This window comes from Akanthomyces muscarius, chromosome 1, assembly GCF_028009165.1.
Source record: "Akanthomyces muscarius strain Ve6 chromosome 1, whole genome shotgun sequence".
Taxonomy (NCBI): Eukaryota; Fungi; Ascomycota; class Sordariomycetes; order Hypocreales; family Cordycipitaceae; genus Akanthomyces; species Akanthomyces muscarius.
In genome coordinates, this window is record NC_079241.1 from 6,691,768 (window position 1) to 6,711,636 (window position 19,869).

The following is a 19,869-nucleotide window of genomic DNA, read 5'->3' on the forward strand; positions in this document are numbered from 1 at the left end:
TTGTCTCTGCACGGCGAGCTACCCTTCCCAACGTACCAATGCGTGAAGAGCTGCATCCTCTGTCGCTTGGGAGCTACACCGTGACCCTGTGCCATTGACGTCGCAGCTGAAAAAACCAGTAGAAAATGGCAGCTCGCGCCCTTGCGTTGACGACGAGCCGGCGCGCTATAAAGAACCGGCCTCCGTCGTTGCTCCCCATCATCGCCATCCATCAACAGTCATACCACCTAAATCACCGCAGCTACTCTACCCACCCGTCGTCGTCATCTCGCGCACTCAGCTCACCCCCCTCATCACATCAAACGAGACACAAGGCTACCCTCGCCGCCATGCCCTCCACCAACGACCTCGCCAAGACGCTCAAGGCCCTGCACAAGCCCGGCCAGCCACTCATCGTCTCCAACGTCTGGGACGCGCCCTCGCTCAACGCCGTCGCCTCCCTCAACGAAGCCTCTGCCGACAAGCCCGTCAAGGCATTTGCGACGGCCTCCTGGGCGCTCGCGCACGCCCGCGGCCTCGCCGACGAGGACCTGACTCTGGAGCAGAACCTCGCCGCGCTGCGTGAGCTCGCCCCGCTCGCCGCGCGCGTCGGCCTCCCGCTGTCCGCTGACCTGCAAGACGGCTACGGCGCGCGCATCGAAGACGTCTTCGCCGCGGCGGCGGGCTGCGGCGTCGCGGGCGCCAACCTCGAGGACAGCATCCCGTCGGCGGGCTTTGGCCGGGGCCTCGCCGGCTCGCTGTACAGCAGGGAGGACGCCGCGGCGCGCATCGAGGCGGCGCTCGGGGCGGCGGCCGGCGCGGGCGTGCCCGACTTTGTGGTCAATGCCCGCTGCGACGTGTTCAAGCTGGACCCGGCGGAGGAGCTCGACGACGAGACGCGCATGCGCGAGGCGCTGGACCGCGGCAGGGCGTACCTGGCGGCCGGCGCCACGACCGTCTTCTTCTGGGGCGGTGGCGCGCGCGGGCTGAGCACCGCCGAGGTCAGGACGCTGGTCAAGGAGCTGGATGGCAAGGTTGCCGTTCTGCTGACCAAGAGGGACGGCGGCCACTCGACCGCCGAGCTGGCCGAGATGGGCGTGGCCAGAATCAGCATCGGCCCGTCGCTGTACCTGGCGGCCATGAGTGCCATCAAGACGGGTGCGGCCCAGATTCTCGGTGGCGGTGGCCTCTTGTAAGCTACGAGTTGCGGGGAAGCGACAGATAAACATTTCGAATACATTAATGACAGCGATCAATTGAGTCTAAGCGTACTACTTGTATGAGTGTTTTCAACCTCGACCAACCACGATTACGCCCGCAGCTTGTCGGCTAGCGACTTGCGCCACGCATTGTGCTTGAAGCCGTACTTGATGCGTGCCGCCTCATGCACAAACGCCAAGTTGGTCAGCACCAGGGCGTACTTGTCGCCGCTATCGCAAAGGTCATACTGCCAGTGTCCGGTCGAGTTGGCACGCACGCAACGGGCAAGCACACCCATCACACGATCGCGGCCAAAGCGCCGCCACGTCTGAAGAAGAGAATCCCAGTCTGCGGGACGGTAAGAGACGTCGTCGTCGGAGAGAAGAACAGCTCACGTGCGGGACAATGGTCTGTTACGTCTATGCTGCGGTGTCTGCGCGCGACAAGGCTGAGCGTATAAGCGGGATTGGGGGTACCAGGCATGAAAATGATTTTCCGTAAGCATTAGCGCGGCATCGGAGTATGATTGCATAATTTTTTATATGCGACTGCATGATATGCTTCATGGATACCCAGCGGCAGTGATAGCATTCGATGTGCGTTTACTTCATATTGTGTTGGCGACGTCATTACGCTTCCCCGGTGCGGCAAGCCTAGCCGAACACGGCGTCTGCACATTGCTGCCGACGAGCATCCGATGCAGCCGGGACACATCAGAACATGAGAAAAGCGTCATTCCCAAGTGAGCCTAGTCATCACATCAAGATGTTTCCTGCAGTTGAGTGGGATAGTAAGCTGAAAAATATAAAAATAAAATGGTGCAGGGTAGCTGGTCGCGGATGGAGCGATTCAAGGTTTGCTGTCGCAGCCAAAGTCCGCTGCTGGAAAAAGCCCACGCTTCCCGCGCTCTCCGCGGACGCCTGCGCTCTTGCACTCTATGCATACCACACGACCTGCATCTCAGTCTTCCCATTCAGGTACGAAATCTTGAAACCGAAAAGCCTCTTTTAGAGGATTACACAATTCGTACCAGAAAAAAGAAATCTGGATTCTCTCGTGATGGAGTCGCAGAGCGTCGTGCCTCGAGCGGTATGTCGGCGGCCGCCACCATCCCACGAGGGACCTCAAATTGGGAATACTGACATGGGGATATCGTATCGGATACTAGTGCCATAATTGCCGAGTCCGCAAGGTAAGAGGCTATTTTTCTGTCATTTTCTTCCTGTCACATCCACGGACCGTGGTTGAGCAACGAGGGACACGTTCTAAAAATGGCATTGGCGCAGCTATTAATGCAACTATTGATCGCAGATCAGATGCAACCGCGAATTTCCTTGCTCCAACTGCCTGACGTCCAATATCCAATGCCAGCCCGGATCGCGCGCTGGGCGTTCCGCGGCTGTGGCTGCACCCGCACCTGGGTAAGTCGATCCCCTCCCTCTGCCCGGTTCGCCCAGCTTGTGTCAGCCCTGTCTAAGACGTTCCTTGATGCTGCCCTTGGCTCATTCGTCTGAAACGCGCACTGCTGGCTCGCTGCTTGTCTCATTTTGCGACATGATGGGCTAATTGTCGACACACACCGATGGGAGAGGGGCTGTCTTGGCCCTCCCTACGGCGTGTGGACATCTACAGTAATGGAGGCGCCTTTAAAGAATTGCAAGAGCGCATAGCTCGCCTTGAACATGCTCTCGAGAAGCTGTCTACCTCACCGTCGCCGGGCTGCTCCATTGACATCCATGGCGGCACCCAAGACGGCAACGGCTCGTCCGTTGCGCCAGTACCCGCCGCACAAAAGACCTGGACCGAGTCGACGGGCTTCGTCGAGCGCGACCCGTCGTTTGAGCGTCAGTCGTACCTCGCCAGCCAGATTGCCGAGCTCGCTCATCCGGCCAGCTCAGAGTCGCACCAGGTTGCCGACGAGCTCAAGACGCTGAGCGCCGTGAGCAATACCCCGGCATCTTCCAACACGAGTCGCAACACGGCCGCCGTGAGCTCCGATGCGGACTATGTCCTCAAGCGGGAGCAGGTGCCGGCCAGCTTTGTACTCAAGATAATACGCTACCTCGAAAGCAGAGTCAAAAATGGTATTGTGATCCGAAATGTCCTTTGTACAGTCTGGCTGCTAACTGGGGCGCAGCCAATAAGCCCTTGCTGCTGATTGTGCATCCAATACCCGACTTGGACGTGCTCAAGAACCTGTGCCAGCACATTTACTTTCCCTTAGATCCCATGACGGCAGGCGAGCTGACGTTGTTTAATGCTCTTCTGTACTTTGCCATTTGGGAGGTACAGTCTCGCGGCGATAGTGATATTGACCCAGATGAGCTGGCCAAGTATCGGCGAATAACTGATGCCAACTTCAACTGCGGAGTCGAAGACGCAGGAATTATTACTATTGCCAGTTACGAGAATGCCTTGACATTATGTCTTGCTGTATGTCTCTCCCACACCAAACAGATGGACTAGATACTGACTGCCCAGGCTTACTACGCTCACACGCTCGGCGACATTGTCCGTCACCAGGCCGTGGTGTCGGCCGCCGCACGGCACTGCCTGCAACTCGGCTACCATAGAAATGACAAGGGGCAGCTCCCGCCTGAGGAGTCGCACAAGCGCAGGCTCCTCTTCTGGCACGTCTACATCTCAGAGCTTGGACTTACCCTGCGCCTCGGCCGGGCCGCTGTCATTCAAGAGTTTGACGTGGACGTGCCGCAGCTCAACGTCTCCTCCGATCCGCGCCAGGCCGTCTGGGACGAATCCCTGCGCTCCTTTACTCGATTCTCCTCTATCCAGAGCAGAATCTACTGCAAAATATACTCGCCCGGCGCTATTGCCACGCTGGCCGCGAAGCCTGCGAAGCGGCCGGCCCGCGTGGCCAAGTTTGCCGCCGAGCTCAACGAGTGGTACATGGAGTGGAACCAGATCAACAGCGCCGACGCCTACTATCCCATGGTACACCAGCACACGTTCATGGCCGTCGAGGTCATCTACTACTCGGTGCTGACGTTGCTTCATCGCGGCAGCACCGACTCCAACTCGCCGTCGGATATTTCGCCAGAGTGTTTCGCGGCCGCCCGACAAGGTCTCCAGACGCATCTACGCATCTTTCCCGCAGTGCTTGCACAAGGACCTGGCACAGTTTCATACTATGGCGTTTGGTAAGTTTCTCTCTTTTCCCTTTCTCATGCTTGTACTCATTCTGTTAGGATCTTTATGTATTCCTCCTTCACGCCCTATGTCGTCACATTTTTGCACAGCATCGCCAACACGGATACCAACGACTTGCAGCTGCTGAAGAACGTGCTCGACACGCTTGACGATATCGGCTCTGGGTATGAACTTGTGCATCGCCAAAAGACGCTCTGCTCGGCTCTGTATCGTATTGCCAATGCTTTCATCGAGTCACGCCAGTGCCAGCAGAACGGCGGCAGCCAGGACTGCGCCGAGCAGAGCGCCATAGACCACCAAGCCTTCGTCACCGCTGCTGAGCAAACGCTCAACCTGCCGTTGCAGCCAGATACGATTCAAGATTGGGGAAATTTTGATACTATCGTGGAGGATTGGGAGTCCCAATACTTTAATCAGCAGTCACTCATGTTGGGAAATTCGCTGGATCAATAGATGTAACCATATGACCTTTTTTGTTGTAATTCTAGACTAGAAGTAATGATATTGACTCTTGCGCTACGGAACACTTTTCAATCATGAATTCTTCTCTGATGCAAACCTCGGAGGAGCTACTACAGGTATGTCTTGTCGTTGGGCGACACAGGGTACGAGTCCTGGCCGTACGTGGCATTCAGAGAAACCGGGTTAATCACGTCGCCCAGCTCCGTGCGAATGTGCGAGTCAATGACCAGATCCTTGAGCTTGTCCAGCGACACGAAAATCTCACGCGAGCCGCGGATCCAGTCGCCGTAGCCGCCGTAGCCCGTGTGCTGGCCGTAGCACAGGTTGATGCCGCTGCCCTTGGCCTCGACGCCGGGCAGCTCGCCGTCCCACTTGTAGCACCACGAGTTGGCGTGGTCGTGGCCGGAGAAGAGCCCCATCATGCCCTCGGTCTTGGCAATAGCCTTCATGAACGCCGTGTCCTGCTTGCCGTACGCGCAGTCGTGCGTGCCGCTCTCGCACCAGCCCTGCGCCTGCGGGCTGGCCTTTTCGTCGTTGATGCCCGGCTGGCGGTTCGGGTCGACGCCGCGCGTCTGCAGCTCGACCGACGCGTACGCGGGGATGTGGACGAAGCCGAGCGAGGGGATGGCGCGGCCGAAGCGCGCGCGCAGCCGGGCGTTGGTCGCCTCGAACCACGCCACGACGCTCTCGTCGACCCAGTTGGGGTGCGGGACGGCGCGGCCCAGGCGGTCGCGCTGCTGGTAGTAGTAGCCGCCGCGGCTGTCGAAGAACCAGAGCAGCAGCTTGGGCGCGCAGCACTTGACGTTCCTGCACGTCGCCGAGTAGACGGGCACAAAGTAGTTTGTGCTGCCGGCGGCGGCGCCGCCGCCGGGCACCATGTTTTGCGTGCGCGCGCCGGGAAAGGTCTGCTCGCGCGCGAGGAGCAGCTCGCCCGACAGGTTCGGCTGGTGGTCGTGGTTGCCGTACGTCGAGCCCCAGGTGAGGTTGCGGTCGACGAGCGGCTTGACGATCTGGTCGACGTAGCGCGTGCTGTTGTCCGCGCGCGTGCTGTCGCCGTTGATGAGGTCGCCGTTGATGACGGCAAAGTCGGGCTTCTCAATGTCGAGCACCGACGCCAGGACCGAGACGGACTTGGCGTCCTGCTTCGGCCCGCGAGCGGAGTTGGCATCTGTGGGAGGAGAGGTTTAGAAGGCGAGCGAGAAACAAGGTGCGGTTGGAGGGAGGGCAGACGTACACATGCCCATGTGCAGGTCGGAAAAGACGGAAATGTGAAAGGTGCCGTCTTCGCGGAAGCGCAGAGGGCTGAGCTTGGAGTTGTCGACTGCGCCTTGGGCGGCGGCAGCCATGGCGAGCGCGAAAAGAGCCGATTTCTGCATGGCGAGTATTTGCTAGTATTGATTGATGGTGGTGGTTGGTTGTCGAGCGCTGGGAACGAGTTGAGAGGCCTGTCTTCAGATTATATACATACACTTGGCATTCCGACATGATGGCTATCTGCGGCCTCTTACACGATAGCCAAATTAAGCTTAATCAGTTAGTCTAAAATAGTTGACCGTAGTATGCATGGTCGACGCCATTGATTCGACGTTCCATCCACTCACTGTCGATACCGCGCGACCGTGGGCGGTAGGGCAGAGCTTAAAGCTGGCCTCCACGTGCCAATTCTACAAGGATTCTGCCCTTCCCCCTCAAATACAAGGTCACTGCAGGCAATATACCGGCATATTGGGCTTCTTAGTTTCTTGGCCAGCAGCAAGCTAGGTGTGCCAAGAAACGCCATGGGGCCGGGTGGCTGGCCACGTTCGCGGGACGCTTATAGCCCTGCGGATACATGCTCCGGTCGGTGCCTTGGGAATCATGCTTTTATGCGCTATTCCTTTGTTTTGCCTTGTACTCAGTAGTAACTCTGCGGTTTATAAGGAATTTTGATGTGATTCTTTTTAGCCGCGTATGTTCGGCCTTGGCCCGCATCGACGCGAACCGACTAGTTACGGTCAAGTTGGTAGCGGAAGAGGTGGTTCTCAGCTACTATAGAGAGAGAGGGAAAAAAGTTAACAGGAATGAAAAAAAAGGCTGCAAATTAGGAAAAAAAGAGAAAGAGCAAAAATAGGAAACTAGAAATATTCACTCTCTTCAAGCCATGTCTTTCATCATCACCCACTTGACTGACTACTGCTCAACCTTTACGCTGGCCAAGCCCATGTTGCTCGTGTCATAGCCATTATCCTCGAGGTATTTCTTAAAACGCATATCTTCGTCCTCTAAGTTCTTCGGGGCCTGTTTGATTCGTTAGAAATTCCGTTTCTCTTCAGCGACAATTCCACTCACGTTGGGAATCAAGAACCAGACGCAAAGTGTTCCCGCAACAGATATGCCACTACCAATCAGGAACAGTGCCTGTTGGCCCTTTAGACGCTCATCATAGCTTGAAATAACTTTAGAGAGAGCTTCTGTGCCGACCGCCGCCCCAACCTTTCCCACCGCGGCAGCGAAGCCAAGAAAGTGTCCGCGGAGAGGTGTGGGGAAAGACTCGCTCGAGACTAAAAAGTTGCAGTCTCCGGGGCCGACGGATAAAAATGTCTGGAATAGACCGTACAGGGCTACAAAGAGTGGGAAAATGTTGCTTAGTGGGATCATGGAGCCGCCAATGGCAAAGCCAAGGACGCAGACAATTGACCACCCCAAAGTGTATGTCTGGCGGCGACCGATACGGTCCATTAGCATAGCGCCGATGAAAGCTCCGGGCAGCGCAAAGGCGTTGATCAGGGCGGACCAGCCAATAGACTCAACCATGGACTGCTGGGAGGAAAACCCAGCAACAAGAGTCGGCGCAAGCAGGTTGAAAGGGTACACGACAGCATCGTACAGGAACCACGCAGCGCAGCAACCGAGAAGCGGCTTCCAGTAGAGCTTGAGGGCAAGTTTGTAGGGAATGTTCTTCTGGATGGCGTGCTTTTGGTACTGCGATGAATCGACCAGGCGCATGCGAAAGAAGAATATGAGCATTGGTAGCTGTAATTTGCGATTAGCGACAAGCTAGCATACCCATCGCGACAAATTGACTTTCGAAACACTTACAAAAGTGCCAATACCGAAGCAGATGCGCCAAATGCCGTCGCTTGCTCGGCCGCCATAAGCAGCGATGACAACCAAGGAGACAATGCTAGACCCGACGAAGCCAGAGATGATGGCAGCGTTGGTAGAGACGGCGACAAGCATTCCACGCCTGCGCCTCATCGCTTCGGTGCTGTCGGCGCACTCGAGCGCCTGGGAAGTGCACACCGTGTACTCGCCGCCTGAATTCTCAGCAAGGGGTTTTTTCTTTTCCATGAAGTATATCAAGACTCACCAGCACCAAAGCCGGCAATGCCACGGCCAATGACCATCATCCAAAACATGCCCTCGACGGAAGTGCCATGAGCCGCCGTGGCAAGAACAATACCCTGTGTGATGTTAGATTGTGGCTTGACTAGACTCAGCTGGGTGTTTGCACTCACAAATACCAGGAAAAACGTAGTCAGAACAATACCGATTCTTCGTCCGAACCGGTCAATACACAGTCCAAAGAAGAGCATGCCAAAAATGTCACCAATCAGAATACTGTTGGACAGCCGCGTCTTGACAGTCGCTGTCATTTGTTTGGGATACCTTTACTATTGTTAATTATAAATTCCAAGTCGCAAGTCAGGCACTTACAGCTTGGCAAGAACCGTATTCATGTATCCGATGACCTGAATATTGTAGCCGTCCGAGAAGAGGGCAACACCCTGTACCAGTACATCCAGCTTTCCCGCTTTGCGCGGAGCTGCAGCATCTTTATTCGAGGACGGTGCGGCAGATGATACCGTGATGTCCACGCCGGCTTTCGCCGCTTTGTTGGTCGGTTCAGCGACCAGCTCTGTTTTGACAGACGTCATCGCTGGAGAGGTGCTGGCAGCGCAGTGGTATGTTGGTCGTGACAAGGACTGAGGCAGATGGTTTTCTTCTCAAAGCGTTGAAAACCACAGTTTCGAAGAGATGAGAATTGCCGATATTTAATAAAGTTACGCTTCCCATCACCACGTTCGCACGTGCGTCGCAAACCGCGAAACCACAAGTGGGACAATATTACAGAAGAAGACCGAGTGTCGGTCCGATACCAGCCATTTCTTCTTGCGACGGATATGTGCCGAGACTGTTCAGCGTCACAAACCAACATCTTTCCATTTTTGCATCACGCGCTCCACGGCCACGAGGTGCGGCCGGCAACAACGCTGATAAGCATCATCGGCAAATCTCTATCAGAGCAGGTTGATGCGCCGGCAATAGCGACGCCTTCCGAACAACCCTGTTGGCGAGAACGTTAAAACTGAGACGACACTACTCGGCGCACGTGGCAGTCGCTAGGCAATTACAGTCGTCCGTTGAAGTCTAGTCGATGCGGAGACGGCCCGCCTTAGGACAACTAACGGCAGTGCTTGAGGGTCCTTCTTCAAGGGAAAATGGTTGAAGCGTACTTCTTTTTTGTGGAATGGAGTTCAAGAAAAAATAAAATGCATTGGAGATGGAGACAGATATCTGACGATTTGGTAAAATTCAACCCACCACAGCGTTCGCTTCGCGTTATTTGCCATGATGCCGCACGTGGGCTGAGACTAGTTGCCATTGGACTAATGGACTGGGTCATGACATAGCTCGACTAAGAAGAATGCTTCTTCGGATACAGTACTTTTTACTGCTGATTCGCTTGAGTCCTTAAATACTTGGCTTCAACTTGGACTTCTTTGATGTCGGTCCTTTCCCTGCTCCCTGCGAGCCCAGTTGCAAAAACATGTTCATCACACATGGTTTGCGTGCCATTGCAGCGGCTTCCACGCTCACGCTGAGGTATACAGCTGTTTTATTTACAAGATTTGTGAGTGCGCCCGAAGCAAACGCTCAGTTTGCAGCAAGCTTCAACAACTGACAGAATTGTACAGCATCCAATTGGTCACAAGTACCTTGCTCGCGTATACGCAAACTTTCTCGTTTATTTTGCGTTCGTGGTTCCGGTATTCTTGTTCTTTAGGTCACAGCGCAGGACATTCAAGAGTCTGCCTGGGCTGTCGCTCTTACTGGGGTGGATTGATGGTCACCGCCCCGTTGAAAGCACAATCACAATATTGCTAAATTTATTGTGCTTCGGTGCTGTTTTGGATTTCCTGTACCGGGGGGAGCTGCTATATCAGAGCAAAGACTTCAACTTCTCCCGCGTCGGATACGTCGATGAGACGTCTGCCCGAGTTGTCATCCGCAGCCCCTCCACAGCAGAATGGTCGGCCGTGCAGGTGAGCTTGCGCTTAGCAGGGAACCCGGACTCGAACATGGGCTCTCAGGTTGTTCAAATGTCTAGCGAAAATGATTTCGTGGGCACTGTCACCTTTGCGGGTCTTCGTCCAGAGAGCACGTATCTCTACACGACTAATGCAAGTCATGCAGGGACATTCACTACTCCCCAAAAATCGCCAAAGAGATGGAGCCTCATTTCTAGCAGCTGCATTAAGCCCTTTTATCCCTATAACCCGCTAGATTCTGCGTTGCGGGTCAAGGGCCTCGAACACCTAGACGACTTCATCTCATCAAACCCTGTTGACATGATGCTCTTCCTGGGAGACTTTATATACATTGATTTGCCCATCGCACTCGGCTGGACATCAGATCACTACACGAGCGCTTATCGGCAAATCTATGCTTCCAACAGCTGGTCGTCAAGGTTGCGCTCGTTGCCTTGGATTCACGCCTATGATGACCACGAAATCATCAATGACTGGTCTGCAAACGAGACTGGGTTGTATCAGTCCGCCATGAAGCCATTTTGGAACTACCACGGCAATGCGAATCCAATTTCCAAGTTCGGGCAGAACAAAACACACTATATCTTTAACAGGGGGGACGTCTCGCTGTTCATGCTGGACACACGACGGTATCGGTCCTCAAATGCCGCTACGGACGGCTCACACAAGACCATGCTGGGCGCCGAACAGCTACGCGATCTGGAGCACTGGCTGAAGGCTGAGAAGCGCTGGAAGGTTGTCATTAGTAGTGTACCATTCACGCGCAACTGGCGAGGCCCGGACTCGGCAGACAGCTGGTCGGGCTACCTTTGGGAGAGGGGTCGCATCTTGGACGCCATGCGACAGACGCAGGGGATTGTTATTCTGAGTGGTGTAAGTACATGGTCAATTTCCACCGTCTCTTCCTTGTTAAATTGCTAATGTCTCAGGACCGCCATGAGCATGCGACGACTTTATTCCCGGCAAAGAACAAGTGTGAAACCCCAGTCATTGAGTTTTCTACATCACCGCTTAACCAATTCTTTGAACCCTTTGATCGCTTCCACAAGCAAATTGAGGACACTGATATCTCAATCTACTCACACCCTCGGGGAAACTCAAAGTTTGGCGCCATAACCTTTGACACGTCCGATGAGCGAAAATTAATGGTGCATTACAAACTTATCGTCGACGGGAAGCAAGTGTGGGAGTATGATTGGGTGTATGACCGGTAAGTGTAGCCCTGGCATGAAAGCTACTCTTCCCACTGCGACAGCAGAGCTTCGAGCTGCTGGTGGCGGTGCACAGCCGTACGGAACGACGGGACTCCGTCTGTGGTATCATTCTGGCCGTTGGCGTACTTGTCATAGAGCGTGCCAATACTGCGCGCCACCAAGGGCAGCTCAGCCTGCCACCCGCTCCAGTCCCAATCAACCTTGTCGACTTGATCAGTCTCAAAATCATGCATTTGGAGAGTCACCGTCTTGTTGTCGGCTGCGGCATGGAACGTGGGTCCATTCACCGCGGTCAGTCGAATCTCTCCCTTTTCGCCATTGATGTTCCACACGAAGCCAGGATCACCCTTGAAGGGCTCACCGCGACGGAAGCGCAAAGAAACCGTAGCACCCTGTTGGGTACCAGCAGCCCCATTCAAGGTTCCGTTTACGATGATGAGATCAGGAACGTTGGAAGTGACTGTGTCAACCACCTTTCCACTCGAATCCACGAGTTTGGTTTCCGGTCGCTGCAGCTGGAAGTGGGCGGTCGCGTCTTGCAAGTCTCCAAGGACATATTGCAAGCCATCAAAAACTGTGCGCTGTCAGAACCAATAAAACTTGGGTTTTTTTTTTTTCAACCATGACCTACAATGTCCGAACCCAATGGTAAATATATTACCGCCGACGGCGCGATCCGTAAAATATGCCAGCCCAGCACTAACCGATTCACGACTATTGGTACCGCCAAAGGCACGCGCATCACTGCTGAGGATCTTGCCGATACGGCCACTTTCCAACACCTCCTTGAGCTTCACCATGACGGGAGCAAAGCGGCCCTGGTGGCCTACAAGAGTGCGCGTGCCGTGGCTGGCCGCTGCCTCTGCAAGCTCCTGCGCATGCTTTGCGTCCTGCGCCAGCGGCCACTCGATGAATGCGCGCTTGCCCGCGCGAACGCTTGGTAAAGTCGACTTATAGTGTGCATCGACACGGGTTGCGCAGACGACCAGGTCGACATCCGGGTCCTGGGCGAGATCGTCGGGGTTGCCGTATGCCTTTGTTTCGGAGGGCAAGGAGAATGTTTTGATGGCGTTTTGGGCCGATTCGACGGTGCTGTTGAGCAGAGCGACGATTTGATACTTGGAGCGGCCGCGCTCCGATAGTAGGTAGGGGAGATGGGCGTTACTGGCCCATGAAGTGATGGCGTTGCCTGAGAGGCCGATAATAGCTGTACGAATGCGGGCCATGATGGTGGTTACTTTTGCGCTGCGCAAATGTATGTATTTTCCTGCCGAATTTATACCATTTCCCCCGTGGAATACTTCGGCTTTTATAGAGGACCGTCGTCTGTACGAAATCATGGAGAGGCGACTGACTAGCTTATAGTCGCGCAACCTGATTTCTAAGCAGGCGGGCTGGTGATGTCTACGAACGAATATCATACCCTCCCCGTGTCTTCTTTTGCGATAGTTTGGTTTCCCCTGGATTATTCGAATAAATAAAGTCGCACGGAAAGAAAGACCTTGTAGATGCGGAGATCCACCTCAGCGTGCCTGTCAAGCGGACTTCGGCGCCGGGGGTGCATCGCCGTTGAGCCGTGCGTTAATCCCCCGGCGAGCCAGACTATATCCCGGGTGTCAACAAGTGGCACCTAAGGCTATGGGTGCGTTGAATTGTTTTGGAATCTTTAGTCGCACGCGTTGTGGATTGTTCAAGTCACCTTGCTATCCAAGCCCGCACCCGGCTTAATGCCATTACAAATATACCATATTACCCATAGCCTGCCGAAGTATTACAAATACAGCATTGGAAAAGGGACGGCGGCATTGCGTAAACCTAAAGGATTGATTAGGACATTTTCGCCGTCTTTGTGACCATAGCGACACACCATCGCACGCGAGCGGACGATGACATTGGGGCGTACCATGACGCCATCGGGACGGCACGCCCTAATCAGGCAATCCATGCTTGATGTGCTGCCATCCACCAAGCAGCTTTCCCTAAATCTAAATGGTGCCATACTGAGTGATTCGCAGTCATAGTGCTGCGCGTGCTGCAACGAAACGGTGTTTCAAGCGTGCGCTTACTGTAGTCTATATATCAGCGGCGTTCACAATCACATCCAAGCACCTTGGCTATGCCATGACACCTTGGACAAATCTTTTAGCCTTGGCTGAATTTCGTGTTTCGCGATCTCTGCCAGTATGACTGCCAAAGTCATTGGTGAGCGGCTGCCGCTGCTCCCAGACACGTCGGACCCATCGGATCGCACTTCGTATGCTTCGACGTTGGCGATAGATGAAGATGCTACTACGCACAAGGATGCGCCGACTCGCGCCGTCGAAGACGATGTCCTGCCCGAAACTTCAACGCTCGGTCGGACGTTGAACTGGAATAGCTCGTATATCCTGGTAATGTCCAGGATTATCGGCAGCGGCATCTTTGCGACGCCTGGGACAATTCTTCAGGCTGTCGGCAGCCCAGGGCTCGCTCTGTTGCTGTGGGTTGTCGGCGCTCTCGTGACCGCCGCTGGTCTGGCCATTTTGTTGGAATACGGCTCGATGCTGCCGCGGTCAGGCGGCCACAAAGTATATCTCGAGTACACATTTCGCCGCCCGCGGTTTCTAGCGTCCACCCTCGTGGCCATCAACGCTGTGCTCCTGGGATTCACCGCCAGCAACTGCGTCATCTTCAGCCAGTATACTCTGTATGCGGCGGGCTATGTACATGCCAACGAGGTCGCTCAAAAATATGTGGCCGTCGCCATGCTCACCGTGGTGACGGCGATCCACGCCGTCACGCCAAAGTTTGGCATCAAGCTGCAAAATTTCCTCGGCTGGGTAAAGATTGGCGTCGTGGTATTCATGATTCTCTGCGGTCTGTATGTTGTCATTTTCGACCAGACACTGGCATGCCCCAAGGCATTGAGGCTCAAATTACGTGGGATCACCTTTGGCAGGACAGCAACTGGAACTGGGGTGTCTTGTGCACTGCGCTGTTCAAAGTCTTCTACTCCTACTCGGGTCTTGAAAATATCAGCAATGTTCTCAACGAGGTCAAAGACCCCGTGAGAACATTGCGCTCAGTGACCAGGACAGCATTGGTGACGGCGTGCATCATGTACTTTCTCATCAATATTGCCTACTTTCTCGTTGTGCCACTGGACGAGATCAAGGGCAGCGGAGAGTTGATTGCTGCTCTTTTCTTCCAGCGCATATTCGGTACTCGTTTTGGTGGTAGAGTGCTACCCCTGGTTGTTGCACTGTCAGCATTCGGTAACGTCCTGGTCGTGGTATTTGCCATGGTGAGTTCACTCATTCCGACAAGTCGGGCAAATACTAATCCCGTCGCAGGCGCGTCTGAAGCACGAAATTGCGCGCCAGGGCTTTCTGCCATTTTCTGACTTGCTTTCCTCGACCAAACCTTTCAACTCGCCTCTTGGTGGACTCATTGTAAATTACATTCCTTCTCTTCTGATCATCGTGTTGCCGCCGTCCGACAAGATCTACTCCTTCATTCTCGAGGTAGAAGGGTACGGAGGACAAATCACAGGCTTGGCGATTGCGGTTGGCCTACTATGGCTGCGCTATACGCAACCAGAATTACACCGTCCTTACAAGGCGTCGCTATTTGCAGTGTCAGTCAAGCTTGCGCTGACTCTTGCGTTGCTCGTGGCGCCTTTCGTACCGCCGAAGGAAAAATACACGGGCGGCTTGTTCTACGCCACATACGCCATTGTCGGTATTGCGACGTAAGTGTCTCACCCATCCCTCTTTGTTCTCGCCTGTGCTGACAATGATATAGAGTTTTGATTAGCATAGTATACTGGTACGTATGGACAGTGGTCATTCCACGGTGGTGGGGATATAGTCTTGAGGAAGAGGAAGCGACGCTACCAGACGGAACAACAATTACAAAGCTTGTTCACAAGCCTCTACAATAGCTCAATGGACCATTAACTTGAAGAGCTAATACAAATCATATATACTGTATAAATTCCAGTTCATTTACTCATTTTGGGCTAATCCACCCACGGCGAGTCTTCTCGGGGTAACTATTTCCAAGTCACTACGCAAGCGACTATAGTGCTATACTTAACTCAAGAATTTGACCGATTAAGCGGGAGATAATTAAATAACCGTCTTACTCACAACCATGAACATAGAAAAGCCATTTTTTAGACCCTGTCTAGGCAACACCAGCCTAAAGGTGCGCATAGTATCGAGTGGCTTTCTCACAGTGCCTCCATATGGTAGTCTGAATCTGCAGCCTGAACCGAGGCAGTCTAGCTCCTGGAAGCCTTTGATCACTGTGAATTGATTACGTAGAATCTCCGGACTGACAGCTATTTCGACCGCGGGACCGTCTGATCGTTACACTGCCGATCGCCCAACGCCCGTTTTCATTGGTGGTAGATGGCGCGATCGGGCTGCGTGACAAGGGCGCAACTCCGCACGCATTTCAAATCAAACACGCAAACGTGCAGTTTTATTGGCGGAGACGTGCAACCTTTTTCTACGCAAATGTCTTGCGAGATAGGCACGGCGTTCTCGCTGGACCGCTTGTGCTATGCATGATTATCAATCCGGGGATGGCAATAGTCCGCCAGCCTCTGACGTGCTGAAGAACAGTGTGCAACGCTCGATTATATAAATTATACAAGCCCTGCGGAAGCATGAAACCTGTTTTCATGTACAACAAAGGTTTTCTTACTACCCAATATAACTTAACTCATTCCCTGTATAACAGACGAACAACATGGCCGCAGCTGCAGTCCAAAGTGCACCCATCTTCGACACCCAGCCACGGGTTCAGCTTGAGCAGCAAGGAGAACGCCGCGTTCCCAAGCACGATGTCAACGCCAGCCTGAACTTTTATCAGCCCAATGCCGACGGCTCCCCTCCAGCGCCCACCTACGTTGACAAGCCTGAGACGTACCAGCAGCAACGCGACACGCACCAGATCGTCGTCAAGGACATTGCCGGCGAAGAAGACAAGTACAGCCTCGACCGCAATGGCTTCCAAGTATACCAGCGTCCTGCTGCTGAGCGGGACTTTATCGACGATGAACAAATTAAGTCGGGCTACTACGCCGAAACAGAAGAATTGCTCAAGGACGTGTAAGTTGGCCGATCAAACAGTATTCAGATGTGGCGAGCTTGGCTAAAGCGGCGAGACAGGACCGGCGCTGATCGCGTCTTCATCTTTGACCACACCATCCGCCGCGCCCCCGCCGGCTCCAAGGGCGACAAGCTCAACCGCGCCCCTGTGCAGCAGGTGCACATTGACCAGACCTACGACGCCTCGCTGTCGCGCGTCCCGCACCACCTCCCCGACGAGGCCGACGAGCTCGTCAAGGGCCGCGTGCAAATCATCAACGTCTGGCGGCCCATCTCGACGGTCCAGCGCGACCCCCTCGCCGTCGCCGACGCCCACTCCGTGCCCGAGTCGGACCTGGTGGCGCGGCAGCTCATCTACCCCAACCGCAACGGCGAGACGTTTAGCGTCAAGCACAGCCCGGGCCAGAAGTGGTACTACCGCTCCGGACTGGCGCCGGACCAGGTGCTTCTCATCAAGTGCTTCGATAGCAAGACCGATGGGAGGGCGCGCAGGGTCCCACACACCGCGTTCGAGGATCCATCGGCACCGAGCGATGCGCCTACCCGCGAGAGCATCGAGATTCGGGCGCTGGTCTTCCACACTGCAGACCGAGACTAGCGTTGTATAACTTGTAAAGATTAGCTACCAAATTGATACGACTTATGTTTTGCTGAACAAATTGTCCATCTGCGCGTGGAACTTGCTAGTTGCTTAGCTGTCTGGACGCTTGCAGTGCCTGCCTAAGCACTTTTTGAATACGCACAGTATTAAATCAGTCATCTTGGAGGTGTCTCTATTTGGGTTACGATCTGAAACTTCATACGACAGCGCTCAAAAATTATAAATGTCCGTCGCCGAGATCATGACAGCAGAAAAAAGCAGGAAACGAGAGGTGCGCACTGACAAGCCATGAAGCGCGCGAGAGAGAAGCAGGAGTGCTTTTAGAGTTCCAAATAGGTATCAATTCAGTTTACACGTTATCATCTCATACAAAGAGTCTCATATCGGATAGACTGTGATGCGGTCTCCAGTCAAATTGTACCACCATTCCATTCACAACCGCTCTCAACCTTTTCCCAAACACGGAACACTCCATCAACGTAAAATTTACAAATTGTTCATTCGAACGCTCCCCTGGGACTGCGAATCTCTAGCCGCGTCCGTAGCAGCCCACTTGCCGCGCTCCGAGTTTTGCTGTCGGAGCAAGCGCAGGCGCTGCTGCTTGCGGCGGTAGATGAACAGGCCGGCACCGGCAATCAGCGCGACGCCCGCGATGGAGCCAATGACAATGCCTGCAATGGCGCCGCCAGAGAGGCCAGACTTGCTCTTCTTCTCGGCGGTCGGCGTGGGCGTGGGCGTCGAGGACGCAGCGCCGTTGCCGTTCTTGGAGGTGCTGTCGCCGGGGGTGGGCTCCGTGGCGTTGAAGCACGGGATCGGCTCCTTGAACTGGGACAGCTCGACGTAGGTAATGTCCGAGCAGGCATAGAAGGTCTGGTTCTCGGGCTTGTCAAAGTCGGCAATGTACTTGATCTGGAGAGTGGCATTGGTGCCGTTCTTGACCGAGGACGGGGCGTTGGGGAGAGTGACGCAGGTGTGGCCGAGCTTAATGTCCTTGAATGTCTCCATGTCAATCAGCTTGTTGAAGTCACTGTTGCTCTTTGGGTCTGTGGTTTTTGTTAATTATTTAGTTCCAGCAACGATGAGACCAAGGCAGCATACCGTCGAGATACGAAACGGAGAGTTCCAGGTCGAAAGATTCATCTTGAGCGACAAGCGCAATCTTGCCACTTTCTGCCAGAGTGTTAGTTAGTTGCACACAATGACTGGTCAAGCGAGGGAATAAAAAGACTGACGAAGAGGAAACGTAGTGCGGTTCTGTACACCAGAGATGGAACCGCAGGGAGCAGTGTTATCAGCGTCGGCGGACCAGACTCTGTCAGGCGGCCACATAAAGGCAGCAGGGCCAATGTTGGCGGATGTCGATGGGGCGCCAGCAGCGCTCGCTCCAGAGGCCATCAGTGCCCAAGCGGCAACAAGAGTCGTAAGAATAGCCATTGCTACAAAGAGAATCCGAAGCGCAATGAAATATGCAAAAAGTTTTCCAGGAGCAAGGCCGGGTACCAGGAGGATGGTCGGGACGAGGCAACACAACACACAGTCTGCCAAAAAGCTGGCTTTCAGCTGGGGTGATGCCGCATTATAATAGCCACAAGTTTTCCTGCCATACCTCATGCGACAATTAACTCCGACTAATAATATTTTTTCAGCCTCTTTTTTCCGCGTTATTTCAAGCCCAAGAGGGCTGGACTAAACCCGAGCTTGTCACCTGCCAGTCCGACTGCGGCACGTTACCGATGCGGACACCCACCTTCAAAAAGCCAAGCCCGTGCGAACAGGTTCTGAAGAAGTTGTTCCCACTGCATCCTCCGAGTAGACTAATGAATAAAAGTGGCCGGGCCATGCGGGATGCGAATAGCCAAAAAATAAAAAAAATGGCATGATTGGGGCCAAGACGGAGGGGCCACGGCAAACGGTGACTACAACATCCACTCACGCTCCTTTGCGGCCCTCCCACCGCATAGCTGAAAATCAAAACGGCTGGGGTCTTGCAGGTGGTGTGGAGAGCTGGTGGTGTGGGAAGTGTCGGAGCACGGGCTACTGTTGAGAAGTTCTCGTTATCAGATGATCTGATTAGATGCCACCCCAATTGATTAGATGGTTTCACGACGTGCCATTGGTCGCGGTGGGACTACGATGGAGAAGACGCCACAGCGCAGGCAACTATTTTATGGCAATGCGTCCCATAAGACCCGACACCCCCGCAAGAAGAGTGGTAACTCTCTTGTATGCTATGTATGGCTTGGCATGAGGGAATTATTGGCTGGTTATCTGCTTGTGTACCAACGAAATAGGCAGCTCCATTGACCCGCGTTCTCGGCTCGTGTATTGCAGCTCCTGTCGAGAAGGGAGCTATACATCCGTCTTGCGTCCCATTTCGTCAGTATTGTGGCCATTGGTATAGCATACAAGCCAGCGCCGTACACGCTTCTCCGTGCCACATATATGCAGGAGTTTCTCAAAAAAGAGCAAGCTGAGCAAACAAGACAGCGGGGTCGGGACAGCTCTCGGAACAAATCCAATAAAGCCCACCAGCCCTCCACATCACTTGCACACCACTACCGAAGTGGGCAGACCACAATCCTTTCCCACAAAGGACCCAACCACCCACATCGGCGAAGAAAGACAGGGATTCCTGCATACGGCATATTGTGGCTACCTGCTCAAGAAACCGTTTTCTCCGAGCACCGACATTGGCTGCCAGCCGCAAGCAATGCAAAGGGGTTGTTTGTGGCTTGACCATAGTGCCACTTCATATCGTTACTCTTGTATTGTCCCTACTTTTTCAGCGGTCATGGCCAAGTCCAGACCACCCGTCGTCACGTCCGGCCTTGCCC

General features: G+C 54.2%; 10 protein-coding genes across 10 annotated transcripts; 5 read left to right on the plus strand and 5 right to left on the minus strand.

Moving 5' to 3' along the window:
* Positions 1-125: 125 nt before the first annotated feature.
* LMH87_007270 (uncharacterized protein) lies at positions 126-1,262 on the plus strand (the record flags this gene model as incomplete). Its single annotated transcript, XM_056192330.1, has 2 exons — positions 126-1,171; positions 1,247-1,262. 2 exons carry the CDS (start codon positions 126-128, stop codon positions 1,260-1,262), a joined length of 1,062 nt encoding a protein of 353 aa, XP_056060561.1.
* A 26-nt stretch (positions 1,263-1,288) lies between these two features.
* Positions 1,289-1,711, minus strand: LMH87_007271 (uncharacterized protein; the record flags this gene model as incomplete). Its single annotated transcript, XM_056192332.1, has 2 exons — positions 1,289-1,527; positions 1,579-1,711. The coding sequence occupies 2 exons, from the start codon at positions 1,709-1,711 to the stop codon at positions 1,289-1,291; spliced, it is 372 nt and encodes a 123-aa protein (XP_056060562.1).
* A 527-nt stretch (positions 1,712-2,238) lies between these two features.
* LMH87_007272 (uncharacterized protein) lies at positions 2,239-4,800 on the plus strand (the record flags this gene model as incomplete). The annotated part of the gene is made up of 7 exons (XM_056192333.1): positions 2,239-2,268; positions 2,348-2,371; positions 2,491-2,600; positions 2,812-3,263; positions 3,317-3,612; positions 3,661-4,337; positions 4,386-4,800. The coding sequence occupies 7 exons, from the start codon at positions 2,239-2,241 to the stop codon at positions 4,798-4,800; spliced, it is 2,004 nt and encodes a 667-aa protein (XP_056060563.1).
* A 119-nt stretch (positions 4,801-4,919) lies between these two features.
* LMH87_007273 (uncharacterized protein) lies at positions 4,920-6,185 on the minus strand (the record flags this gene model as incomplete). Its single annotated transcript, XM_056192334.1, has 2 exons — positions 4,920-5,977; positions 6,044-6,185. 2 exons carry the CDS (start codon positions 6,183-6,185, stop codon positions 4,920-4,922), a joined length of 1,200 nt encoding a protein of 399 aa, XP_056060564.1.
* Positions 6,186-6,978: 793 nt separating this feature from the next.
* On the minus strand, positions 6,979-8,726 carry LMH87_007274 (uncharacterized protein; the record flags this gene model as incomplete). The annotated part of the gene is made up of 6 exons (XM_056192335.1): positions 6,979-7,086; positions 7,138-7,821; positions 7,888-8,105; positions 8,159-8,252; positions 8,307-8,457; positions 8,506-8,726. 6 exons carry the CDS (start codon positions 8,724-8,726, stop codon positions 6,979-6,981), a joined length of 1,476 nt encoding a protein of 491 aa, XP_056060565.1.
* An 893-nt stretch (positions 8,727-9,619) lies between these two features.
* Positions 9,620-11,335, plus strand: LMH87_007275 (uncharacterized protein; the record flags this gene model as incomplete). Its single annotated transcript, XM_056192336.1, has 3 exons — positions 9,620-9,703; positions 9,768-10,994; positions 11,051-11,335. The coding sequence occupies 3 exons, from the start codon at positions 9,620-9,622 to the stop codon at positions 11,333-11,335; spliced, it is 1,596 nt and encodes a 531-aa protein (XP_056060566.1).
* A 20-nt stretch (positions 11,336-11,355) lies between these two features.
* LMH87_007276 (uncharacterized protein) lies at positions 11,356-12,561 on the minus strand (the record flags this gene model as incomplete). Its single annotated transcript, XM_056192337.1, has 2 exons — positions 11,356-11,909; positions 11,967-12,561. The coding sequence occupies 2 exons, from the start codon at positions 12,559-12,561 to the stop codon at positions 11,356-11,358; spliced, it is 1,149 nt and encodes a 382-aa protein (XP_056060567.1).
* A 957-nt stretch (positions 12,562-13,518) lies between these two features.
* On the plus strand, positions 13,519-15,257 carry LMH87_007277 (uncharacterized protein; the record flags this gene model as incomplete). Its single annotated transcript, XM_056192338.1, has 4 exons — positions 13,519-14,195; positions 14,279-14,618; positions 14,668-15,065; positions 15,119-15,257. 4 exons carry the CDS (start codon positions 13,519-13,521, stop codon positions 15,255-15,257), a joined length of 1,554 nt encoding a protein of 517 aa, XP_056060568.1.
* Positions 15,258-16,072: 815 nt separating this feature from the next.
* Positions 16,073-17,032, plus strand: LMH87_007278 (uncharacterized protein; the record flags this gene model as incomplete). Its single annotated transcript, XM_056192339.1, has 2 exons — positions 16,073-16,434; positions 16,495-17,032. 2 exons carry the CDS (start codon positions 16,073-16,075, stop codon positions 17,030-17,032), a joined length of 900 nt encoding a protein of 299 aa, XP_056060569.1.
* Positions 17,033-17,521: 489 nt separating this feature from the next.
* On the minus strand, positions 17,522-18,469 carry LMH87_007279 (uncharacterized protein; the record flags this gene model as incomplete). Its single annotated transcript, XM_056192340.1, has 3 exons — positions 17,522-18,078; positions 18,134-18,205; positions 18,268-18,469. The coding sequence occupies 3 exons, from the start codon at positions 18,467-18,469 to the stop codon at positions 17,522-17,524; spliced, it is 831 nt and encodes a 276-aa protein (XP_056060570.1).
* Between the last annotated feature and the right edge of the window lie 1,400 nt (positions 18,470-19,869).